The 22,142-nt window shown below is 41.1% G+C and overlaps 1 protein-coding gene across 1 annotated transcript; it reads right to left on the reverse strand.

The window, feature by feature from the left end:
• Positions 1-6,049: 6,049 nt before the first annotated feature.
• On the reverse strand, positions 6,050-20,861 carry slitrk6 (SLIT and NTRK-like family, member 6). Its single transcript, XM_029517366.1, has 2 exons — positions 20,427-20,861; positions 6,050-10,029 (listed from the first exon to the last, which is right to left on the reverse strand). The coding sequence occupies exon 2, from the start codon at positions 10,012-10,014 to the stop codon at positions 7,483-7,485; it is 2,532 nt and encodes an 843-aa protein (XP_029373226.1). The 5' UTR covers positions 10,015-10,029; positions 20,427-20,861; the 3' UTR covers positions 6,050-7,482.
• Between the last annotated feature and the right edge of the window lie 1,281 nt (positions 20,862-22,142).

Consider the following 22,142-nt stretch of genomic DNA (forward strand, 5'->3'; position numbering starts at 1 on the left):
GAGCCTTAATCTACATTATGCATCGAGATCATTTTCAGGGCAAAGGTTTAAAGTTTATCTCTCTAATTGAAATGATGTAGATGCCCTTCTGGGATACTGAGACTAAGACAGAGAGGAAGGGAAAGTCAGACAAAGTTGAAAAATGAGGAAAACAGAAGAAAACAAAAAGAGAGAGAGACTTGCATCTCATCTCTTTGTGCTTAGCATGACAGCTCTTTGAGGAAGAAGAGCAAGATAGCTGGAAGCCACTGCAGTGGTAGTACTGACGTTGGCACACTATGAAACATTTAATTGCACCATCATTCAGTGGAGGAGGGTGCGGATGGCTTGTGCTGCTCTGCATGCACGTCTTCTCGAGCTGTGAAAGCTCATCAGTGAGCCTGTGCTGTGTTCCAAGAGGGCCGGGCTTTGCATTTTTTTCTGAATTGGGTCATTAGCCTGCAATATTATTAGAAACACTTTGAGCTACCATGTCGTATTTCTGCAGCGTGATCACATGTGGAGATTTGCTCTCGTGCTCTCTGCATTAGAGCAAATCTCCACATAAGTGTGACATGCGGCTCTCTGTGTCTTGGAATGCCTTGCTCCCTCTTCCTTTTTGGTCACCGACATTGTGTCACACTCGTGCTGTATTTCTAAGCCATAACAGGGTATTTTCTTATGGGACACATGTGCATGTTATGTGTGCATGAGTAGGCTTTTTTTATTCGCCTGTAAATTTTCAATTCATTGAATCCTTTGAGAAGGAAAAAGGCAATTCTGTGCTGAGTCGCACTGAACTATGCTTTATTTATTCTCTGTTGTGGGGGACAGGAAATGCAGTTTATATATATATATATATGCATAAATGAACAAAAGCTTGGTCATATTTGGACTCAGATGTGTTACGTTGTGTCAGCTGCTGCCTTTTATCTCAGCAGACCCAGTTTATACTAAACTTGGGGCAAGTAGTCAACAGAGAAAAATGAGCAGTGGAAACCTGGGAGATTAATGGTGAATAAACTTCTATATAACCTTTACACTGAAGATTTTAATTCATAACAAAGATTTAAAGGTCCAATAAAGCATGTCTGCGTTGTGCATTAAGACTGCTGTGATAGCACGAAGTGCACACAGCCTGTGTTCAGAAACTGAGTCTAAAAACAAGCTGTGAGGACTTCTGTGAATTTGTGATCACAGCAAAGCAGTCATTGGTCACAGCTGTTCACCAAACCCTGCACACCTGGACCTGCTGTCCGACCTTACAGGATTTGGTTTCTCAGTGTTTACCCCAAATCTGCCTTATTTGCATTCAATCACTTGGAGGATCGGGGAGATTAGAGGAGAGACTCTGAGCCTCTCTTCTGATTGGCTGTGTGCTGTGTTGTTGCAATAGCTCCAGAGGTAAGAGCTGTGAAACTACACTGACAGAGTTTTCAGCGTGGTTTCACAAATGTGCGAAATAAGAAGCATTGTTGTTTTTAAAATGACATTAGATCCTCATGCAGGAGGACGTCGACTCCAGAGAAACAAACAACTGCTGCCTCTTCCCAACGCTGTGGCTTTTATTGTGACACAGGTCCAGCAAACACTGGATTTTAAATATTTCATGTGCTTTTTTTGTTCATTTGTAATGCTGCAGAGAAATACTTTGGATTAAAAGTTTACTGTCATTTTTATTTTAAAAGTTTCCTCCAGATTCAGCTTCCAGAATAGAATCGTGCCATCACACTGCTCTGTATTCATGTGGCATTATTTTAAACGTGAATATGTCAGGCTCTTCTGGTCAATATCTCATTCTTTCATGTTTATTAGAAGTGGAATATATTTGTACACATCACTGGAAATCACATTCAGTGTGCAAAAAAAATGTAGTTGCAAAATCTTTGCATTCAAATCCGTCTAATGCAATCCAGTTACCTGTATCACTTCCTTTTGTAATGAAAACAGAGAATTAAAATCAGAGATAATTACTTTTCTCCGACCAGTATAAAAATCACTGCTCCCTCACTGATTCAAGATCAAATCAATTTGATTCCTAAAATACAATTTATTTCTGCACTTGTCCCAGCGCTACCTGCCATTGAATCCATCTATTGGTTGTAATTGCCCTCACACTATACATTCTCCTCTATTCCTCCCCGTCCATTTTCATCCATTTTGATAAATGCTCCACACACTCCGATAAAAGGTGAAATCCTCCCTCAGAACTTTTAACACTGTTATATATCATTAAACTGGGATTTTCAACACAGTTTTATTTTGGGGTTTTGTTTGTTCAGTGTTTTTTTTTTTGTTGTTGTTGTTGTTTTTGATGATGAAGTGGTGTAATTTACTTTTGTCTGGAGCTTACTTTCTCTTATTCTTTCCTGTCTATCTGTTGTGATGTAGGAGAATTACAGAGAAGATACCTGAACTTTAAGCTGTGACTGCTGAGTCTAGCAATACTGGCAAAGTGTTCAGACTTTTTCTTTTCCATTTCTTGAAAAAGCTTAAACGTCAGAGGCTGCGTTGTATTCTGGTCAGTTGAGGCTTTGTTTGGTCGAGAAATGGCCTCAGAGAGAAACTGAAACAAGAAAAGCAGCTCTGAAAACACAGGCAGTATATTTTTTGAAATGTTTGCGGTAGACATTACGCTGATGAGGGCAGTCTTAATGTGGGATTTGACGGATTTTTCTCTTTCACACAACAGGTTTTTATTTTCTATACCTGTGAGGCCTCTCTTTGAACAAAAGATTCAACACAGTGCATCCCATGACTACACGCTTCTGATGTTGAGATGCAAAATTGGGTCACCGGCTTGGTGTTTAAACAGTGTGCCAAGTGAACAACAGGATAGGGGCTCAATGTCCATGGCTTCATAGCAAGCTGCTCTGCTTGGCAGCCTGTACCAAAAGATTCCCCCCCAGGGGAGAGATCTGTAGCAGACCACAGTTCAGTCAGAAAATAGGGGTGAACTGACAGACAATTTCAACTCTAATAATGGTGCCTCATCCCTGGTTCAGGCTGCTCAACACGATGCACAGCGTACAATGACACAAAGAAACTAAACACAGATAAAATCTAATCAAGTTCGGATCAATTTTAGTGGTTATTTTCTGTCTTTGAGGAATGTATTAGAAATACCTCTGGTAGCAATTACAGCCTCATCTTGCAATTTAAAAGATAATGCACTTTTTTTTATCTGGCCCAACATGCTCAATATGTCATTTCACTTTACATCAACTTACTTTTTCTGCATGTCTGCCATGCAGTGCCCCAGTGCTTGCTGGGATAGATCCCATCACCATGACCCTGAATAGCAAAAAGCAAGTAAAGAGATTGAATGAGTGTTTGGATGGACGGACGGATGGATGCTTGCTTCATTGTAGATAATGCCTCATCGACTAACCACAGGTGATCTCGAGCAATATACCCATTATGGAGAGAATTTTAAAGCAGCTTATCGTGTCAATACGGAGGCTGCTGAATAGTAAATACTTTCATGGGCTGAGAAGAATTTGTTGTGAAAAATCTGAAGATGCAGATGTGTTGTGTCAGACTGAAACACTCATCATGGAGCATAATCACAGCTTCTAAATGCTGAAATGACTGCAGCCTGCCACAGGTCTTCAGTCCTGTGGTCCTTCACTTTCAAAGTGATTTCTGTTTTTAATCAACATTGGCAGGACTCAATAACACCACTGCTCTTTGTGATCACCTCTCCTACAAACAGCCTGCTGCTGGTACCATGCGTCACAAATGTTGTTTGACCCACACCTGGCTCTCAGACTTTGAAGCTGATGCCTCTCTTGGATTATTTCTCCTCAGCGACACTGGATATTTTTTACTGCTATTGAAGGGGTGGATGATTCACAGAGCTCTGACACCAGACATGAGGCCCTGGCTTTGTGGCTGCTGTTGTGTGCAGCGATGGTAGCGGCACAGTATCTGAAACTCCCTGAAATATGAGGAAGGTTTCTTTCTGTTACACTGAAAATAAAAATTACTTTTTTTTCTAAATATCATTGAATCATTTTAAAAAATCATAACCAAAACATATAGATTGAATCTTCACTTATTCAAAATCAAATAAGACCTGAATGTTTCAACCTCATGGATTCACTGAATCCCTTTTTGTCCTCCTGTACTTGTATATCCAACAGATTTATTGTTCTCTATTCTGCCACTCATTTCTCATTCAATGCAAGGAACAATTAAAATATGAAATTAAATATAAAATATAAAATGAATAATGTAACGTGTTAGGTATTAATTGACAGCAGCTTACCATAAAGGACTTGGCGAAGCTCTCAGATGCAAAAGCAGGATCGATAACAAAGCCCAGAAGAGATATTCTGTTGTTGTGTTCTCAGATATGAATATTAATGGCTTGTGGTTGGAGAACGATGTAACAGATAGACCATTTTATAAAATAATAACTGGATGAAATGATATAGATTTCTCAGACAACCCTCTGAAAGCATTTCACTAATAAAGCTAATATATCATCTGCGCTACAAATGAGACACTGGATGCTCCAATAAGTCCTCTCTGCTGCCTGTATTAATGGAGGGGACACAAATACTAATATTGCAATAATGCAATGTGTTATCTGGTGTATTAAAGTAATTATTTATTTCTTTGCTGTTGTTTTTGAGTATTCATGTATAATAATAGGACTTTATTTTGGAGTCAGGCAGTTGCATTTCAGATTGCAAGAGAAGATTTTCTTCTGGTTGTGATGCAAAACAAACAAAGGCAGTGTTCAAAATGAATTGTAAATAGTCACAGTTGGTTACTGGCGCATTGTTTGAGTTCAAGTCTGTGTGTTTGTTTGACTTTGAATCGGGCCTGTGTGCTTTGTGTGTGTAAAGAACATGCTTGTCGTCTACCTTCCATCATTGGTTACCATTACACTGTGTGGTTTAATGTGAATGCTACGATTAGCACCATTGTTGTTGCTTCCACGTAATTGCTTTACATGTGATTATAGTCGGGACAGCAGTGTGCGAACAACAGTGTTACCTCGCAGCAGCAGCCTCTAAACATGAACATCTATAGTAATTACAGCAAGTTTTCCATAGCTTGTACCAAACAAGAGGTACTAATGTCTCTAATGGCTCTAATGTCCACCATTTTTCATCATTATGGTTGAAATGTATGCAGCAAAAACCTAATCACATGGCTTGCTCTATGTGAGGAAGCTATGATGTTGCCGAGAGGTTTTTTGGCATACTAGTAGGTGTCTGATAAAAACTCCTCATGGTGGAAAGTGTTGGTGACAAACACTAATCATCTACTTGAATGTTATACGCATCCAATATGTTGTCATATTTTACTTCTTATTAAAAATAGTTTTTTTTGCAACAGTACGAGCTTCAGTTCATTCATGATTCCATTTAGATGAAGTCAGCCTCCAAAGTAAAGAATCTTTCTGAACACAGTTCTGCACTTTACTAATGTCTCACCTTTAGAGGAGAATATTACTTATGAGTCTCCCAGGATCAAGCGGCTCAGGATAATTTGTCTTCCCTGCCTTGTGTTGATGTGTGTGCGTGCGTGTGCGTGCATGCAATTGCCTCTATGAGTTGAAATGATGCGTGTCTGCATACAAATCTATAAACATTTATTTATTCATGTTTGTGGGACTATCCGTATTTGTATGTGAGTATTGCATGTGCATCTGTGCGCCTGGGCGTTTCAAGCTGAGGGGTTACGTGTGTGTTCTTGCAAAGGAGCTTCAGATACATCAATTATGAGAGAAAATGGAAGAATGAGGGAGGGTGCAGAGTAAAGGAGAAAATGAAAATCATCCAGAAAAGCACGGCTGGTGGGGAAAAAAAAAACAAAACCCTGCAGCCATTGTTGTGTGATTAAGGACTAGAGTGGAGCCATTGTGTGTGGGCAGGCAGAGAGAGCCAAATGCAGTTTACAGAAGTACATGTGTGCTCATGCAGTGCACATATGAACTAATCATGCATACAAAAGGTACAGTCAGTGACGCGTTAGTTGGGTGCAGAGGTGCACTGCAGACAGAACACAATGGCTCGAACAATCTGCACTGAAAACCAAAACCAGAATTTCCAGCTTCACGTTATATCGCAATTCTTTATTTCCTGTTTATCAGTTACAACTTCTGTTGATATTCTGTACAGCACTGAAGGCACACAAAAACCATAGATATAATGCAACATAAGTATATACAAAATATACAGAATAAATAATTAAATCTATTGAAGTAGAAAAGCTACAGAGTGTGTGCTTACATGAACTGTCTCAAAGTTTCATGAGTTTCCGAGAGTATGATGGAGTGTGATGTATAAATCCTGAAGAGTGACAATGTCCACGTTGCAATGATGTCAGTCGCCAGCTGTCCACTGCCTTTAATAAGAGCTGAGAAAGAGAAAAGTTGGCTGAAGTCAGTCGCAGGTGGTCTGCGTGGTCTTGGGTGATGTTGCTTGACAGTAACCATTCATGTGCTAATAGATTCACACGTCCTGCAGCTGATCAGGTCAGAGCAGTTCTGGATAAGCTCAAGACAGCATGTAGAAGGACCAGTTTTCCTGAACGCCGTTTCAGTATTGGACATAAAACAGACATGAACACATAATACCCCCCCTCCAACACACACACACACACACACGCTGAGAGATCATACATGTTTGTGGCTCATTTTTTCTGGCAGAAATTAAACAGAAAGAAAAGAAATCAGCAGGACATGGTTGATTGTCATGCACCTTCTTATGGCATTGGATTAGTGCAATGCATTTTTACATGATTACAGTTCTGTATGATATACTATACTTTAAGTGCTCTTCTACTGATTGACAGAAAAATAACAACCTTTCTGTGAATATCGCCAGCGAGTATAAAAATAAATAAAGATTCCATGACTGCAACTGTGCAGTGTAATGGGTCAATCTGAAGAGTTGACAGAAGAATTGCAGTGGAACCGCACTGCTATCGCTGTTTTCGATTGTTGGCATTTCGCTGACTCTACGGCACAATGAGCATTCTGGTTACAACAATCCAGCTGGCTTCTGTTGACAGAGGGTGTAATCAGGTCATACCCAGAGTCAGGGTAGACTGATTAAAAAGATATTCTGGGTCAAGTGGTGATTGAAATTCACTCCCGTCTTTCCAAACATCTGCTTTATCCTGTCAGATGTGGGTGTGTGTGTACACTGTGCAGATCAATTCATTTGGCTGCAGTGACACCATGGAAATTTAATCAATTGGAAAAAGCTGATTAAGTGAATTTCAAGGAGGGTCTCATCCCAGGTCTGCTCAACAGACAGCAACAGCATACAAGTGGCCAAAAATATGACACCGTTCACCAGCTACATAACATGGCTGTCAACAAATACAAGGTCACGAAAAGAAACCAGTTACATTCTGTGCTACAGTAAAACTCAAAGTGGTGTTCCCATGATACATATTTCACACTGTGGAACAGGAGGGCAAACAGGACAAGGCACTTGGTTGAAAACATAATATGTATTTCTTTTTTACTGCTCTAGCTCAGTTAAATGCAGATTGATGCTCCAGAACCTCCAAGTAGTCCGGCTCAGTATGCAGGTTAGCTTTAAGTTCAAAGTACTCATTCTTAGTTTGCTCAAGCATGACCTTACGTGGTCTTGTGTACATAATTGTCTCCATTAACTTTAACTCCTCCTGGTGCCCCGGGACCTGCATGTCCACGGCAGACTGAAGCTGGGGCATGTTTTTCCTCAGATACTCTGTTATTCCAAGCTGCTGCAGCTCCTTATCCCTTCCCAGTATGTTTCTGTACAATGAGTTGGGATTCCCGAGAGTGACAAACTCTGCAGGGCACTCTCCAGTCATGGGTCTGAACTTTGAGCCAGGATTTCCAGTGAGAGGAGATGTGTTCTCCTTCTCCATGATACAGAGGTGGTGCTTAGTACCGGGCTCGCTAAGGCCATAGTCCAAATCTGTGTCATGCTCCTTGTGTTGGGAGCAGTAGGTGGGGTTGCGACAGATCTGCACAATGGGACTATGCGATCTCTCTTCATACAGCGAGGCAGACCCTGTTCTCTGGGTTAGAGTGTGGTGTGTAGTTTTCTGCCCATACATGCTATAGTGTAAGTGGATCGGGCTGCTGTTGGTGTTTTCTCTGGGCTGTTCCTCTGCTGCTTTTTTCTTTGCCTTTCTTCGCCGGCGGTGCACCACAAACACCACCAGCCCTGCTGAGCAGAATATAATCATGAGGACAAAGACAAGGAGGCTTAAGATGAGCACAGAGAGTGGGACAGTGTCTGTGAGTGGGCTGAACAAACCCTTGCCACTGTTGTCAGGCCCCAGTGTAGCTGTCACACTCTCCTCCCCACCTGGGGAAATCGGGTAGTACGTCCCTAAACCGGAACAAAGCATCTCGTGACGAAGACTTCTCAACTCAGCGTGGATCACATTCTTAGGGGTCTGGCACAAAATTGAGCCCACCACTGTGTCCTTTCGGAGTTTTTCCACCCATTGTTTGAGGCTGAGCAAGTCACAGCTGCAGTCCCAGGGGTTGTCCTCTAAATAAATCTGCTCCAGAGAATCAAGTTGATCAAGCACGTTGCTCACTGGCAGATGCATAAGTAGATTTTGCCTCAGGTTTAATTTGGTGAGGGGCACATTACGAAATATCTGAGCTGGAAGAGAACTGAGCTGGTTGTTGTTTAATGACAACAACTTCAGGTTTGGTAGGGGGTTAAATGTGCCCGGGGCAATCTCTTTGATAAGGTTGTATTCCAAGTACAGGTATTCAAGGTTGTGGAGTCCCACAAACATTGTGGAAAACAGTTTTTCAATTCTATTACCATTCAAATACAGTTTTTTCAAACTGCTGAGGCTGAGGAAAGTTTCATTATCGATGTAATCAATTCTGTTGTTTGCCAGGTTGAGCAATTCTAAACTATCGTAAGCGACAAAATCATATTTCAGGAGTTTCTGAATCATGTTTCCTGTCATGACCAGTTTCGTGGGGCTTTCTTGAAGTATTCCGATATCTGATACCTTTTGAATCCCCCTATCCTGACAGTGCATCAAAAACCCAGCCACAGGGTGATTGTGACAAGAGCAGTGTTCCACACAAGGGCTGCCGGGAAAATGAGAGGGTGTCGGTACCTTGGCGTCATCTTTGGCGTTGACTAACTTGGGAACCTGAGACACTTTGGACGAGGGAGTAACGACCATATCCAGAGACTTTGATGGCTCCTCCAGGTTAATATCTGCGTGAGATGGGCACAGAACATCCCGCTTCACTTTAGCCAAAATGGTTCCCTTGAGGTGGTGCGGTGTGCTGCAGACCACATCACCGATGGCAGACTGGGCTCTCATGTTCTCCATCCAAATCTTTAAATGTAAAATATCGCAGTCACAGACCCAGTCATTGTCCTCTAGGAGAAGCTCCATGATCCTTCCAATGTGCTCCAGAAACCCCACATAAGGCAGCGTCTGCAACTTGTTTCCACGTAAGTCCAGGTGTGTCAGGGGCACAAACCGGAAAATATTGCTGGGTAAAAACTCTATGGAATTGTCATTCAGGATGAGGACCTTGAGGCGGATTAGTTTGTTGAAGGCTCCTGGCTCAATGACCCGAATAAAATTTGTGTCGGCTTGGAGAAACTCCAAATTCACCAAGCCTTGGAAAGTGTCCTCTTTCAAAGTGACGAGGAAATTGCTATTTATGTGGAGTTTTTTAAGTGAACTGAGAGTGCTAAAGACCCCAGGTTCCAGCTCTTGTATGCTATTACCCCCAATATGCAGTGAAAGGGCATTCTTCAGGCCCTCCATTTCCTCAGCACGGAGCTCAACCAAGTCATTTTTGTAAAGGTTCAGGTGGAAGGGCACACCTGACGGGACTTTGATTTGGGAGATTTTGCTGATGTTTCTCTGCTCACAGTTAAAATGAAGGATGCCATCTTTCCCCTCACAGGAGCACAAGGAGTCACAAGACTCACTAATAGAGGATGATGCCTGTGAGGGATGGATATCTTGGGATTGCACCGCAGTGACAAACAAGGCGATGAAAATGATACACGGCACCATTTCGGTCTGATATATCTGTGAAGAAAGCATAGAAGTGTGGAGAAGAGGGGTGGGGAGGAGAGAAAAGAATAATAAGTGCACATTGTTGTACAAGTCGTGCAAAAGTTGAAACAAATCAAATGCACAAGTCTGAATAATTGTTGTTTCTATGTCAGATGAATGAATGATATTCGGTCCCAGTGATCCAAACGTCATTTAAGTTTCATGTGTTACATTCCTTGAACCTTTGTTGTCCTATGTCTTGTAAGTGTAGTTGGGGGGAAATGTCATTTATGGGTGCATTATATGCATGAAGGACAAGTCACACTTACTCTTGGCTGAAAGTGTTTGTGTAATGTGGAACTGTCTTTATATAGTGAAAATGCATGAAATATATATAACACGAAAAGGCAAAAACCATGTTCACTTGTCTTCTGGTCTACACTCCTTTAATTCTGTAAAAATAATACACTTCATGAAGCTGTCGGTATCATGTCTGCTTTTATTTCTGAATGTTTTATCCCTATATGGCTTCATATTACTTAGCAATGATGTGTGCTGTGTGGACGAGAAATGGCAGTTAAACCCAGTTTAGATGTTAATAGAAATCATAAAAATCCAAATAAGACAGTCATCAGAATCCACAGCAACAACAGCCCGGACACTGAATTGTACCAATGAGTAAATACATTTCACAGGCTGACTCACAGAAGGATAATGATACATTTACAAAAAAACGACTCTCATTTGACTGATTTTATGACCTTCCTATGCAGCCTCGTCTGAACAAAGACTTACTCAGTGTCATACAAATCCCGAAGTCAGTTCAGACCATGTCCAGGCTAAATTTATACCAAGCTTTCCATACAAAGGACTGAAAATGAATGGCTGTGTCTTTATTGGTCAGTCAAGTAACTCAGACTTGACTGGATTGAAAGGACCCCGATCACAAATCAAGCATACATTCATCTCCCGGATTTCCTGCACTGATATTGTGACTCTGTTAATACACTGTTCACAAAACAGTGAACCAAAGCTCCAATGAGGAAAAATTAAACTTCATTGTAAGCAGGATTTAATGTTGAATGACAAGGGAAATGCTGGAATGTGGATTTAATGATGAGAGCCCTCAGCACCACATCTAAATCCATTACAGTCATTTGACTAAAATCACAATGCATCAAAGGCTGCATCATTCTCAGGGGACTGGTAGACACGTCATGGGAAGATGTCTCTTCCCATGATCAAGGAGAACTAGATACCCACTCTTTACACACACAACAGTTCAAAGCAGTGGGAGACAGAAGGAGGACACGGTTGCCCATGCTAACCATTCTGATTAGCACCTTCATTCGAACCAAATGCATACTGAATGCAATCCTTTTCTCAATTGCAATCTTAAATGTTAGATCAGGTTACGGTCGTTCGCTCAGACTAGACTACTGTCGAGACCCAACTGCAACTGAGGAGATGACCAGGACAAAAGTTCAAAAAATTAACTGTCTGCACCATCTCCAACATATTTAATAAATGTTAGTATCCATAGCTCACTCTCAACATTTTAATCACAACAGATCTAGGGCTCGCACAAATATCCTGGAGAATATGAAACGGCCATCACAAGAATTCAACAAAAATAAATGGAAACGCACATCTTCCAATATAAAAATGATTAAATAAATCATCACTGACCAAAAAAGCAGTTCATAAACAAAATCCATTTATTATCAATTTCATGAATTTCTACAGGGACTCACAACAACAGAAGAATAATTAGTTGCCATGGTCTCGACTCAGGGGATAGCCAGTGTTCTGAGTCGGCATGCACTGAGCAAAACCGATAATAAGACACATCATTGAGAAATCTTTTAAACTGGCAGCTCATTATATCTCATTAACAATACGAGCAGTTGCACACATAAAATTGGAGTGTCAAAGCAAGCAGTGTAATGTGAGCAGTGCAGGTAAACAGTGATCTTCAGATTACTCTTTTAGAAGAATGCCATCTGAAAAATAACAAGAAATGTTCACGTTGCAGTCTTGATCAACATTTGATCAGAGCTGGAGATGTGGTCGTGGTTCACACTTCAGCGAAGCCTCGCAGACATTTCAGCTCAGAAATGATTATCTTAAACCAATAACAGGCGACCAAAGCCTCCTATTTTCTGACAATGAACTCCAATTATCAGTACAAGATAATGAGGGGAAATATAATGAAAGACCAAAATATAATTTCTCAAACCTATTAAATACATATTATTTAGAGAATGATAACATTCAGAAAATGGCTCTGAAACCTGGTGCTGAAAATATCTTTGGTCATTTCCTTTCCATTATTTCTCTGCCTCTTACTCAGGAGTCTGATGGTGGTCATGGCTGTGACTCAGATGGCTCATGAGTCAACTTGAAATGAAACAAAGACTATTAACAGATGTTAACGTGCATTGGATGATAACACACTGCAGAGGGCAACTATAGAAAGGCATTAGCCACATGCAATCCTTCTTTTTTCAAAGAGACTTGTATAACTGATCCATTTTTCAGGCAATCAATGTTGCATGGAACTCAGCGTGACGGACAAGGGACATGAAATGTTCTTCCGGTGCCTGTCTACCACTGCACTCTCTTTACTACATTCAAATGAGCGTCTCTGGCTGTTCAGACAACTCAATTAGGGGGCCACTGAAGCTCGATGAGATCTCCCATCATGCATGTGAGTGAAATCAAGTCATTGTCCAACATCAAATGAGATGAGTCAGAAAAAAAAAAAAAAAAAAAAGTGGAGGAAAGTCAGCCGAGTCACTTTGGGGAAAAGTCTTTTCGAGAATATTTGTCACACTTTCCTTCTGGAGAACACTGTCACATACACAACAGCCTTTGCCCACTTGCAGACCCATAAATAGCACGTTCACACTTTGTTTGGATCAGTTCTCTGTGTTTTATTATTCCTGTGCAGTGAAGTGCTCTCTAGCGTCATGGAAGACCCAGGGTGACCCGTACTCCATTTCTAAACTCACATAGCTCATATCTTTGTAATTTTTCTCCTTTCTTTTCATTTTTATCTTGGCTGTCTACCAGTTCACCACCAACAGGTATAATTAGGCAGGAGAAATTTGATTTGCTGTCACGAGCGATGTATGTAATTTGAATAAGCAATTAAGGTGTGATAGTGCTCATTTAGAGTAAACACAAAAACTTGCGCAACAAAAAAATTTCATTATGCTTTCTCTCCACTTCCTTGTGCATAATCTCTCGTGTTACTTTCTGTTATTTCCCACACACCTGTACCTTGTTAGTCAGTAGTCCTGCCCTGTTTACTCCCTGCGTTTCCATCTTTCCTCTGCCACTGTTACCTTCTCTGCCTGCCTACCTGTGTATGACTCTGGAACGTTACAGACGGTACATATGTATGCTGATAGACTCAACACTGCAATACGCTCCTGTTGACAAACACAAATGTAAGATCCGTGGTTTTTCTCCCCAGGACTATGATTCCCAATGTAAAATCCAGGAAAAAAAAAGTATCCCAGACAGATTTGGAACACCAGGGGTTGCAACAAGCATGTTATCTTTCCAGTCCAGCACAAAGCACACTTCCCCTTGTTTTTCGTTGGTGGCCAGAGGTTTGCACCGCCACTTATTTTTTTCCCCTCTATCCATTTGTCATAGTTTTCAGTGAATTGACACATAATATAGGCGGAGTATGTGACAATACACAATAAACCTGAATTTGAACTGTATGCTCACTTTGCAGCTGACAGTTTAGGACATTATTTTTAGATTATATGAAAAAAGCTATAGTCATGTTCTGTCCTCGTCACTGTCAGAGTAAGTAAAGCACACTGCAACCGCAAATACCCCATAAGGCAGAGGCCTAATTCCTTTTTCTGTAGCGTGAGGCAACTTGATGTCGCAGTATGAAAGGCTTGTTATCCCTAGTGGCCCGAGACAGATAGAGCCATTCTCCCAACTCCGTCAAGACTGATAAAAGTCACTCCACATTTGTGTGATAACATATCATGTAGAAATCCTGTGGATGATCCAGAAATTTCTTTGTGCTGAAGTTGTTTTGTAAGATTTCACAGTCACCTTAGGTTTTTCTTACTGCATTTTACAGCCTGAGTCCTCCTTATTCCTCGAGTACCTGCAGTCATGGCAATTTATGGTTCTTGACAATGACAAGGTTGAGGGAATAAATTTTAGTCTGAGGTTCACTGTCAGAATCATAAATAGCATGTCTCACACTGCAGTCTCATCTGCATGTTTAAAATCTAATGTAGATCTAATCTGTGCTCCACAACAAGCATCATTTGATGATACTGAACTCAGGTAAAATGTTCTCTGTCTGAAAATTTCAGAGTTTCATGTGTGAAATTTGTGTGTGGGGAACACTCTCAGTTGATCTCAAATGATATCTCAGACTAGATACCAAGGATATTTCCTCTTACCACAGTGGCAGGTTTCCAGCAGAATAGTGCCTTCATTCCCAAAGTCTCTTCAGCAGCCTATATTTTAATTCATCTGCTTTTAATTGAAATATCCACAAACATCAGTGCATAGTGAGCCACTCAAGGAAATAAGCCCTCAACTATGACACCAAGCCCGCTTTCGCCACCTGGGTAAGAGTTTATCTCCAGCATCCCATAGCTGCCCCATCAACTGCTCCACCATGCAGAAAAAAGATCCTTCTGACAGTTTTGTAAGCTTGGTGACCAGGGGTGCGAGGATCATGTCCCATGCTCTACTGGCTGCAACAAGAGTGTGCATCTTTAGAAACATCACCAGTGGCCTGTTAAAAAGCGGGATCAGCTGTGTTCTTTCTAACGTCATGCTGTATCCAACAGCCGGCGTCTGATCATAAGGGAACGTATAAGCAGTAGGGCTGGAGCTGCTTTACAGATGGAAGCCTTTCATACTGTCTCCGTTAGCAGAGAACAAATCTACATCTCTCTTGCTACCTTGTGTACTGCAGAGCCTCCACACTTACTGTTCTCTGCTGGTGGGCCTTAATTTCTGATGGAGAACATATGCATGATAGCACTAATAATAGAAGCACAAAGACTGTGTAAGGAGGGGGGGGGGTGGCTGGGCTCCCCTGGCAAGCGTGATTTAGCAGCCTTGCATTTCAAATGGTCTGTTTAACTAATGTGCAGTAATTAGTTCTCCAGAAATGAGCAGATTACACAAGTATATAGTGGCATCAAGGTGTGTTTGGTAAGGAAAGACATCTGCACCAAACAGATGTATATCCTCTGTCTTTATTATTGTCCCTTTAGAAAGCAGTGTGCTATATTCAGCAGTGACTCACCAGTGACCAGGAGGACTGGTAAATTGGAGATAAATTCATTCAGAATAGTCAGTAGAGAGAGATCTGTATCTGCTATGTCTGGCAAGTTAGAAGAAAAGCTAATTTACAAAAAAAAAGAAAAGAAAGAAAGCAGTTTTGCTCATTCATAATGATTTATTACATAAAACTGGTCTTGATGAGTCACCTGTAAATGGTTAGCTTTATTTCATATACCATTTTAAGTTGGGATGTTGTACATCATCACATTAAGTCTCCTCAGTCACGATCTGTTCAAAGCTGTTTGAATTGCCTATTTAAGGAATACCCTCCCTTTGTAAGAAGGCCACAGGGCAGCAGTAATGACAGTCTTGTGATTCACTTCATAAATACGTGTAGATGTACTCTCTGATATACAAGCTACAATCTCAGAGGAGCCTGCTTACTGGGTAGAGAGTGTGTAAAGGGCACCACTTAGAAAGTTTTGTTGCGTTGGTCTAACGAGGCAACACCGCAGTTCATGGTGTCCACAAATATGCATGTCATCTTGTGAACAACCAGCTTCCTTCGCTTGTGCCTCCAAACCAAAATGACTTGCATGCTCAGCTAAAATGTGAGCCACAAACTCAAAAATTGGGCCTCACATTGTTTAATTTTTACTGTGTAATTGTTGCCTCATCAAAAAATTAACATATGAATAACTACTGTAAAATGTCAAATTATAGTTATGCTTTTAAAATACCTGTTGGCATATTATGAAAATGAGACAGATTATGTTGTCATCCATGTGTTTAGTGTGTGTGTCTGTGCAGTCATTTTGTTCGATGCACAACTGACTTGATTGCACTACGCTGTATACTCACAGTTCCTCAGTAAAAGCCTGCTGAGTTTACTAATTAGAAAAACAAATACCCAGTCAGATGCTGTTTTTATGATCACATCTGTTAGTGGATATAGTCATAAGTAACAGATGAATCGTATCTGGTTAAGTGACAATTAGCAAAGAAATATACTATACAATATGCTTTTGAAAAATTGTGCATGACATATGATACATTTTACATATCACTGATGGTTGAAGTGTCATTATCTCGACTAAATAGCTGCACATCCAATTATGTGCAGCTATTTAGGACATTTTAAATATCTCAATATGTTGGGACAATGCATGGAGAATGAATAGAAAAGTAAAATGGTGCCTTAAATTTAAACCTTAGAAGCTTTTTCCTTTCTAAGTAAAAACATGTCAAAAGGATTTTAAGCTCTTATGCAGTAAAACTATATCAGGACAAAAGAGTAACACAAAGTCACAGAGTCTTTCACAGAGTTGTTTTGGAAACATGGACAAGCAAGTTTCACCTCTGACAGTAGATCACTAGTTGGATCATGTTTACCCCCGTTTTGATTTTTTTATGAGTTCTCCCTGTTCATCAATTTGACAGACCATAAATCGTTCCTGTGTTATACTGGGATTAGTGGAAGTTGCTTTATGATGCAGAGCCCATACAAGAAAAACTCCACCCATCCAACACTAAGAGGGTTGATGAAAATTGCCTGGGGGGAATCCAGTTTAGGACCACAGGAAAAAAGACACATGGGATTTGACAATACGGGCACAGTGACAGAGCATCTGGCATAATGAATATAAAACGTTCACATAACAGCACTAAGTAGTCCTCAACAGGATAATCTGGTTAGATTCAAGCCTGTACAAGTCTGCATATGAATTACTGTTTATTTTTTCACATACAATAGGATTTAACTATGTTAAAAACATGTATGACCATGAACATAACACATTTCTAATTTATGAGTAAAATCCAGAATGTAAAGCTCAAAGTGGGATGTTAAAGAGACTGTTTTGATTGAAAAGCCCAGGAAGTCTCAGTAAGTGGGGGGTGTTGCTTTTCCAGTTTCACAGTCTCAGTTTGGTAGTCAGGCTGACATAGCAGGTATATTTTAATGTAAAACACTGAGGACTGCAACTTTAAAGCTTTAGTCAAAGGTGGCATGTTTTTTTTCTGCCCTGTTTCTTTTTTTGGATCGAGTACTATGGCCCAATTAATTGGTTGTCTGATGACTTAACAACTGCAGAGACTTGAGCTGACCCATGATGTCCTACTGAACAAGACCTTTCAAGACCAATTAAGTAGGAGTGCCAAAGTGGGCAGTGAAAGAAGCTGGACAACATTCTGGAGTTCATGTTTAAACCTGTTAGAGGACAAAAAAATCATCAATAAAAATGAAAAAGCCTTAGCATGCTTAATTCTTTATTTGTTTTTTTTTTTAATGGATCACTGCCAGGAACCTTAAAATGCACACTCCCTCAACAGAAATGGAGGATTATGTGCATTTACAGAAAACACAGCATGCACGTCTGGTGAAAGTGTGCCCAACACACGTGACAATGGTGCAACAGAAGGGAGTGTTGCATTTCAAACAACGATGAAGGGCTGTTTATTGTTCAAAGTAATCTGCTCACTGAGCATTTCATCAGTGCACTAACCACAGCCCATCGTCATTCATGTGTTCCTTTCCAAACAGTACGTTCTACAATAGTCATACAGCATTTACAAAGATAGCCAGATGGATAAATGTTAAGACTCAGTACCTGTCATGTTTTCAAAAACAATTTAGCTCTGTGCATATTTGTGTAACATATCAGTTTAAACCATTGATCAGAAACAAAAAAAACATATATATATATACAAGTTTGTTTTGTTTAAAATTATTATGTATATTTGGACTTTGGTCTCTAAAATTTTTCAGTAAAAAAGCTAAATGTGGAGTCCTGTCAACCCACCACACTCCAGTCAGAGATCCATTGGTCTGAAGCTACAACCTCATTTATGTTTCTTTACAAAGGTGTTGATAGGAAGAAGAGCTTTCAGAGAAACATGCTATTTTCTTTGATTTGTTTGAGACAACACACTTCTGAAGAACAGCAATACAACAGGGGGTGGCAAAGCACAAATAGGCAAGAGCTAGTTGTAATAATACGGGGTGTCATGTTTGACAATTACAATGGACGTGATTTAAAAGTGTTGGGACCGGGCCTGCTCTTTTACTTCAATTTTTACTACTTCACTGAAAACATGACCTGAAGCACAACTATAAATGCCAACAGCAGAAAGGAGACATCATTTTTACTTCTTTCCTTCTTATTCACTTGGAGGTCACCAGCCAACAGTGAAGTGCTTCAACTAATACTTAAAGTTAGGCTGCTTTTGCTTCAGGGTTTAAAAAGAATAAGAAGGAGATTAAGATGGAGAATGCAAGACAGTGAGACTTGTTGCATTGCTTGAGGTTGTTCCATTTCAACCTGACATGGGATAGCAGATTAGAGGTGCGTGCACTCTATTGCTGTGGCGTGCATGTGTGCGATTGTGTGTTCTTGTCCTTGTGCGGGCGCCCTCTGCTTTGTTTATGTATGCGTACTCTGGTCGTCCATCAACTTCCCAGGGTGCCCTGCAGTGTTCCCAGGCACCAATTATAGTAGGACTTGTCCTTTTTTCGTCAGTATTGGATGTGACGTGGCCTGCCCTACAGGGTCGACACCACCACTACACCCACATATCTGCAGAGATTCTGCCAGTGCCCACGGCCCTCCGCTGCAATCCTGGAGAAATGATAATTATGACATCCACCCCCTCAAGAGGCAAGAGCTAGTTCAACTCCCTTGCCCCTTTGCTCCTTTTTTTCTGACTGATTCAATATTCTGTGGGCTAGCGCTGCCTCATTTCTCCGAGTCTTAGAGAAGCACAAGCTCTTCACTATATCTTTCTCTGAAAGAAGGTAGTGTGCTTATATAAACTTTCACCATACCTCCCTCCTCTGTTCTACCTCTGAGCTGATAGTCCTAGACTGCTCGTACTGATCACACCAATTTTCTTTGGTTGCTTCACACATTACAACAAACAGCACCCATACAAGCAGACGATCGTGCCTCCCTTCAATCCAAGCAGTTTGTTAAATAGAGATCTCACCACCAGTGCATCGCTTCAAATCGCACCCAGTCATTTTTTTGAACAGTTTGATGCGGTTGGATGATTACTGCTGTTGAATTAGGGTCATTTCAAATTGAAGAAACAAAGAATGTAAATTTAAATTTGTATATCCAAATCTCTTGTTGAAGAAATAATTAAAAATACTAAATTGGCCCACATTGGTTTTGCCCTTTTAGAAATTAACAATCAATAATTAATCCCAAATTATTCTGGCACATTAGGTTTAAACAGTCAATGCATTTATGGTATGGCACTCTTATAACGAAGCTATTAAAATATAACCACTGATCCATCCAAGCAAAAAATTGGTATCCAAGCTTAATTATGCAATTCACAATTTAAAGATAATTAGATAATTCTTTTCTTCATTAACTTGTACTTAAATAGGACTATAATGCCACCCTCATGGTCAAAAAAGCCAAACTATAATAACTGATTAAATGAAGCTTAATTGCAGGAAAGATCTACTTAATCAGTCCTGATCTACAGGAATGTATGGTTAATATTCAGAGAACTAGTAAATGTGTTTCAGTGAGATTAATTATGGCAGCAATGATTTTCCTTCTGAAATATCACCCCCGTTTTTAATTGGCTGAGATTAGTCATGAGTAAAGACACTTCCCTTATTAAATACACACCTGTGACCAAAGACATGTAATTCTGAATCCTGAAATTCCCATACAACTACATTTGACTACACTCAAATGCCAGAAAAGGGGACTCTGCCACCGTGCTCAGGTCTGCATTTGCAGCTCTTCAGAAAAACTAAAGCAAGGTGTACGTTTCCTGACGCCTGCACACCGCCTCAGGATACAGAATCTGCGTGTGGCAGCCAGGTGTCCGCGTCAAACCCAGACTCTTTCTGCTTTCCCTGCCCCCATCTTCCCGATAAACAGATCTATATTCCACTGACTGTACATTCAGCAGCAGAGTTTTTAAAGGTCAGGTATGGAGAGTCGGCTGCTACACAGCATACTTCAGCTGGTTCCAACCTGCCCATAATGGACACCTGGATTCCTGGCTGACTGTCCTACTTGCCAAATTCAGCAGGAGAGCCTTCAAACGCGCAGAGACAAAGTCATTAAAGAGCCCGGAATGAAAAAAAAAAAAAACATCTTCAGTGAGCCCGCTTCGTGACTTACCGACTAAAAGTGAGGGAACAACAGGGGGGCTATTCCGAATGGCTCCGCTCTCAGTCCATCTCTCCGTCCACTGGAGAGGGGCTACTTTGTCCCCTGACAGTCGGGGAAACTTCACGAGCTCCGTCCGTCCCCGCCTGTCCTCGCACCGTCCACTGTCCCCCCCTCCTCCTCCTCCTCCTCCTCCTCCTCCCCACTGTCTCACACACAGCTGTCTTGATTATTCCGCCGGTCCCGGGATGATGTGGAGAGGCGCCCCCCAACCCCAGCAGTGACCGAGGATGAAAGTTGCGGGTTCGAGCCGAGTGTTTCACTCAAACATCGTTTATTCTCTCCTCTTTGAGAAGTCCGCTCAGGATGTCAGGGGCGCGCGCCGTGTGCTCCTCTCGCGCTGCACCGCGCGCTCTGTAGTTAAGCAGTCCGCGAGGTGCCGGAGTTTTCTCGGTCATTTGCATGCGGAGAGGTGGACGACGACAGGAAGCAGCGTCAAGCCAGACGTACTGACTGCCTTCACTTCCGCTGAGACCTTTCAGAGTAAAAGCCAGGAGCGGTGGAAGAACCAGCGTGTCGTTTTTTCCGTTTATTGATTTTTTTTCTCCATTCTTTTCTATTCTCTTCACCAAACCCACTTTGTAAATAATTATAAATAATCACATATAACCGTGATTTGAGAGCCCTTCTGCATCTAAATATAGAACAATTGCTATTTTATTTGCTCTCAAGTAGAAAAAAATAACTATCAGAAAGGAAATTCGCGCTACTTCCGGGATATCCCTGCCTAAATGTGGTCATATTTTATCCAGCTGGGAAAGCTATGTAGCAGTTACTCAGAGCTCCTCCTCTTGGAAGTCCTTAATACACTAAGAAAAAAAAAATGCATTGCTTTGATTGTCTTTAAATAGCCTGCACACAGCAGAATACCCAACAGATGAATATCACTTTGTTTAATTGGCATATATGTTGTATGCATCCAAAGCAGAAAAATGAGAAAATGTTAGGCCATTTGCATACCATGTAATTCAACAAGATCAAATACACTAATGAGGAGGTTTTTTTTGCAGGAAAGGTGTTGCAGAATCAGCACACTGGCACAGTGCCTTTATATCATGTAGTGACTCTGGGATCGAGCTTTCCTGTGTCCTTTGCCATTAGACTGAAGTGCTACCAGTTCCAAGAGGGTTGTTGCTCAGCATGACCTCTGAGCACCCTGATGTGGGGGGGACTGATGTTATTCTGGCTCATGCTCTTGTGTGATGAGCAAAGGTGGGGACTCCTGTTTTCGTACTCTGGAACAATCATTATGTTTTTCTTTTTCTGGCGTATTTAACATTGAAGAAATGTAGAAACACGTTATGCTTAATGTCACAACCTCCTTTTTGTCATGGTAATAACTATATTAGGCATCGGGTGCGCGCCTCACGCACTCGTACCTCAGATGACTGTAACTATGGTGACCGAAACACCTGTAGCCTCTTCTCTGTCGTTACACTTGTTATTAGGTTTGGTGATAAAAACATCTCTGGTGATGAACTGTTGGACATCAAAAATATTGAAAGTAACCTTGGGATACAAACTGATCCATCTATGTCTCTGTCCTCGATTGTAATTCTCTACAGCGTTCTGGTTGATTACTTTCAGATGGGGTGGGAATGTCTCCCTCACTCTGTGGTTTTGTTTGTCTGCTGTTTGAAGCCAAATGGGTTTGTCACAGGATTAGTG

This window comes from Echeneis naucrates, chromosome 2 (genome assembly GCF_900963305.1).
Source record: "Echeneis naucrates chromosome 2, fEcheNa1.1, whole genome shotgun sequence".
NCBI lineage: Eukaryota > Metazoa > Chordata > Actinopteri > Carangiformes > Echeneidae > Echeneis > Echeneis naucrates.

What these genes read in the sequence shown, in the direction of transcription:
- slitrk6 (XM_029517366.1), bottom strand. Translation starts at nt 10,014, where the DNA reads ATGGTGCCGTGTATCATTTTCATCGCCTTGTTTGTCACTGCGGTGCAA.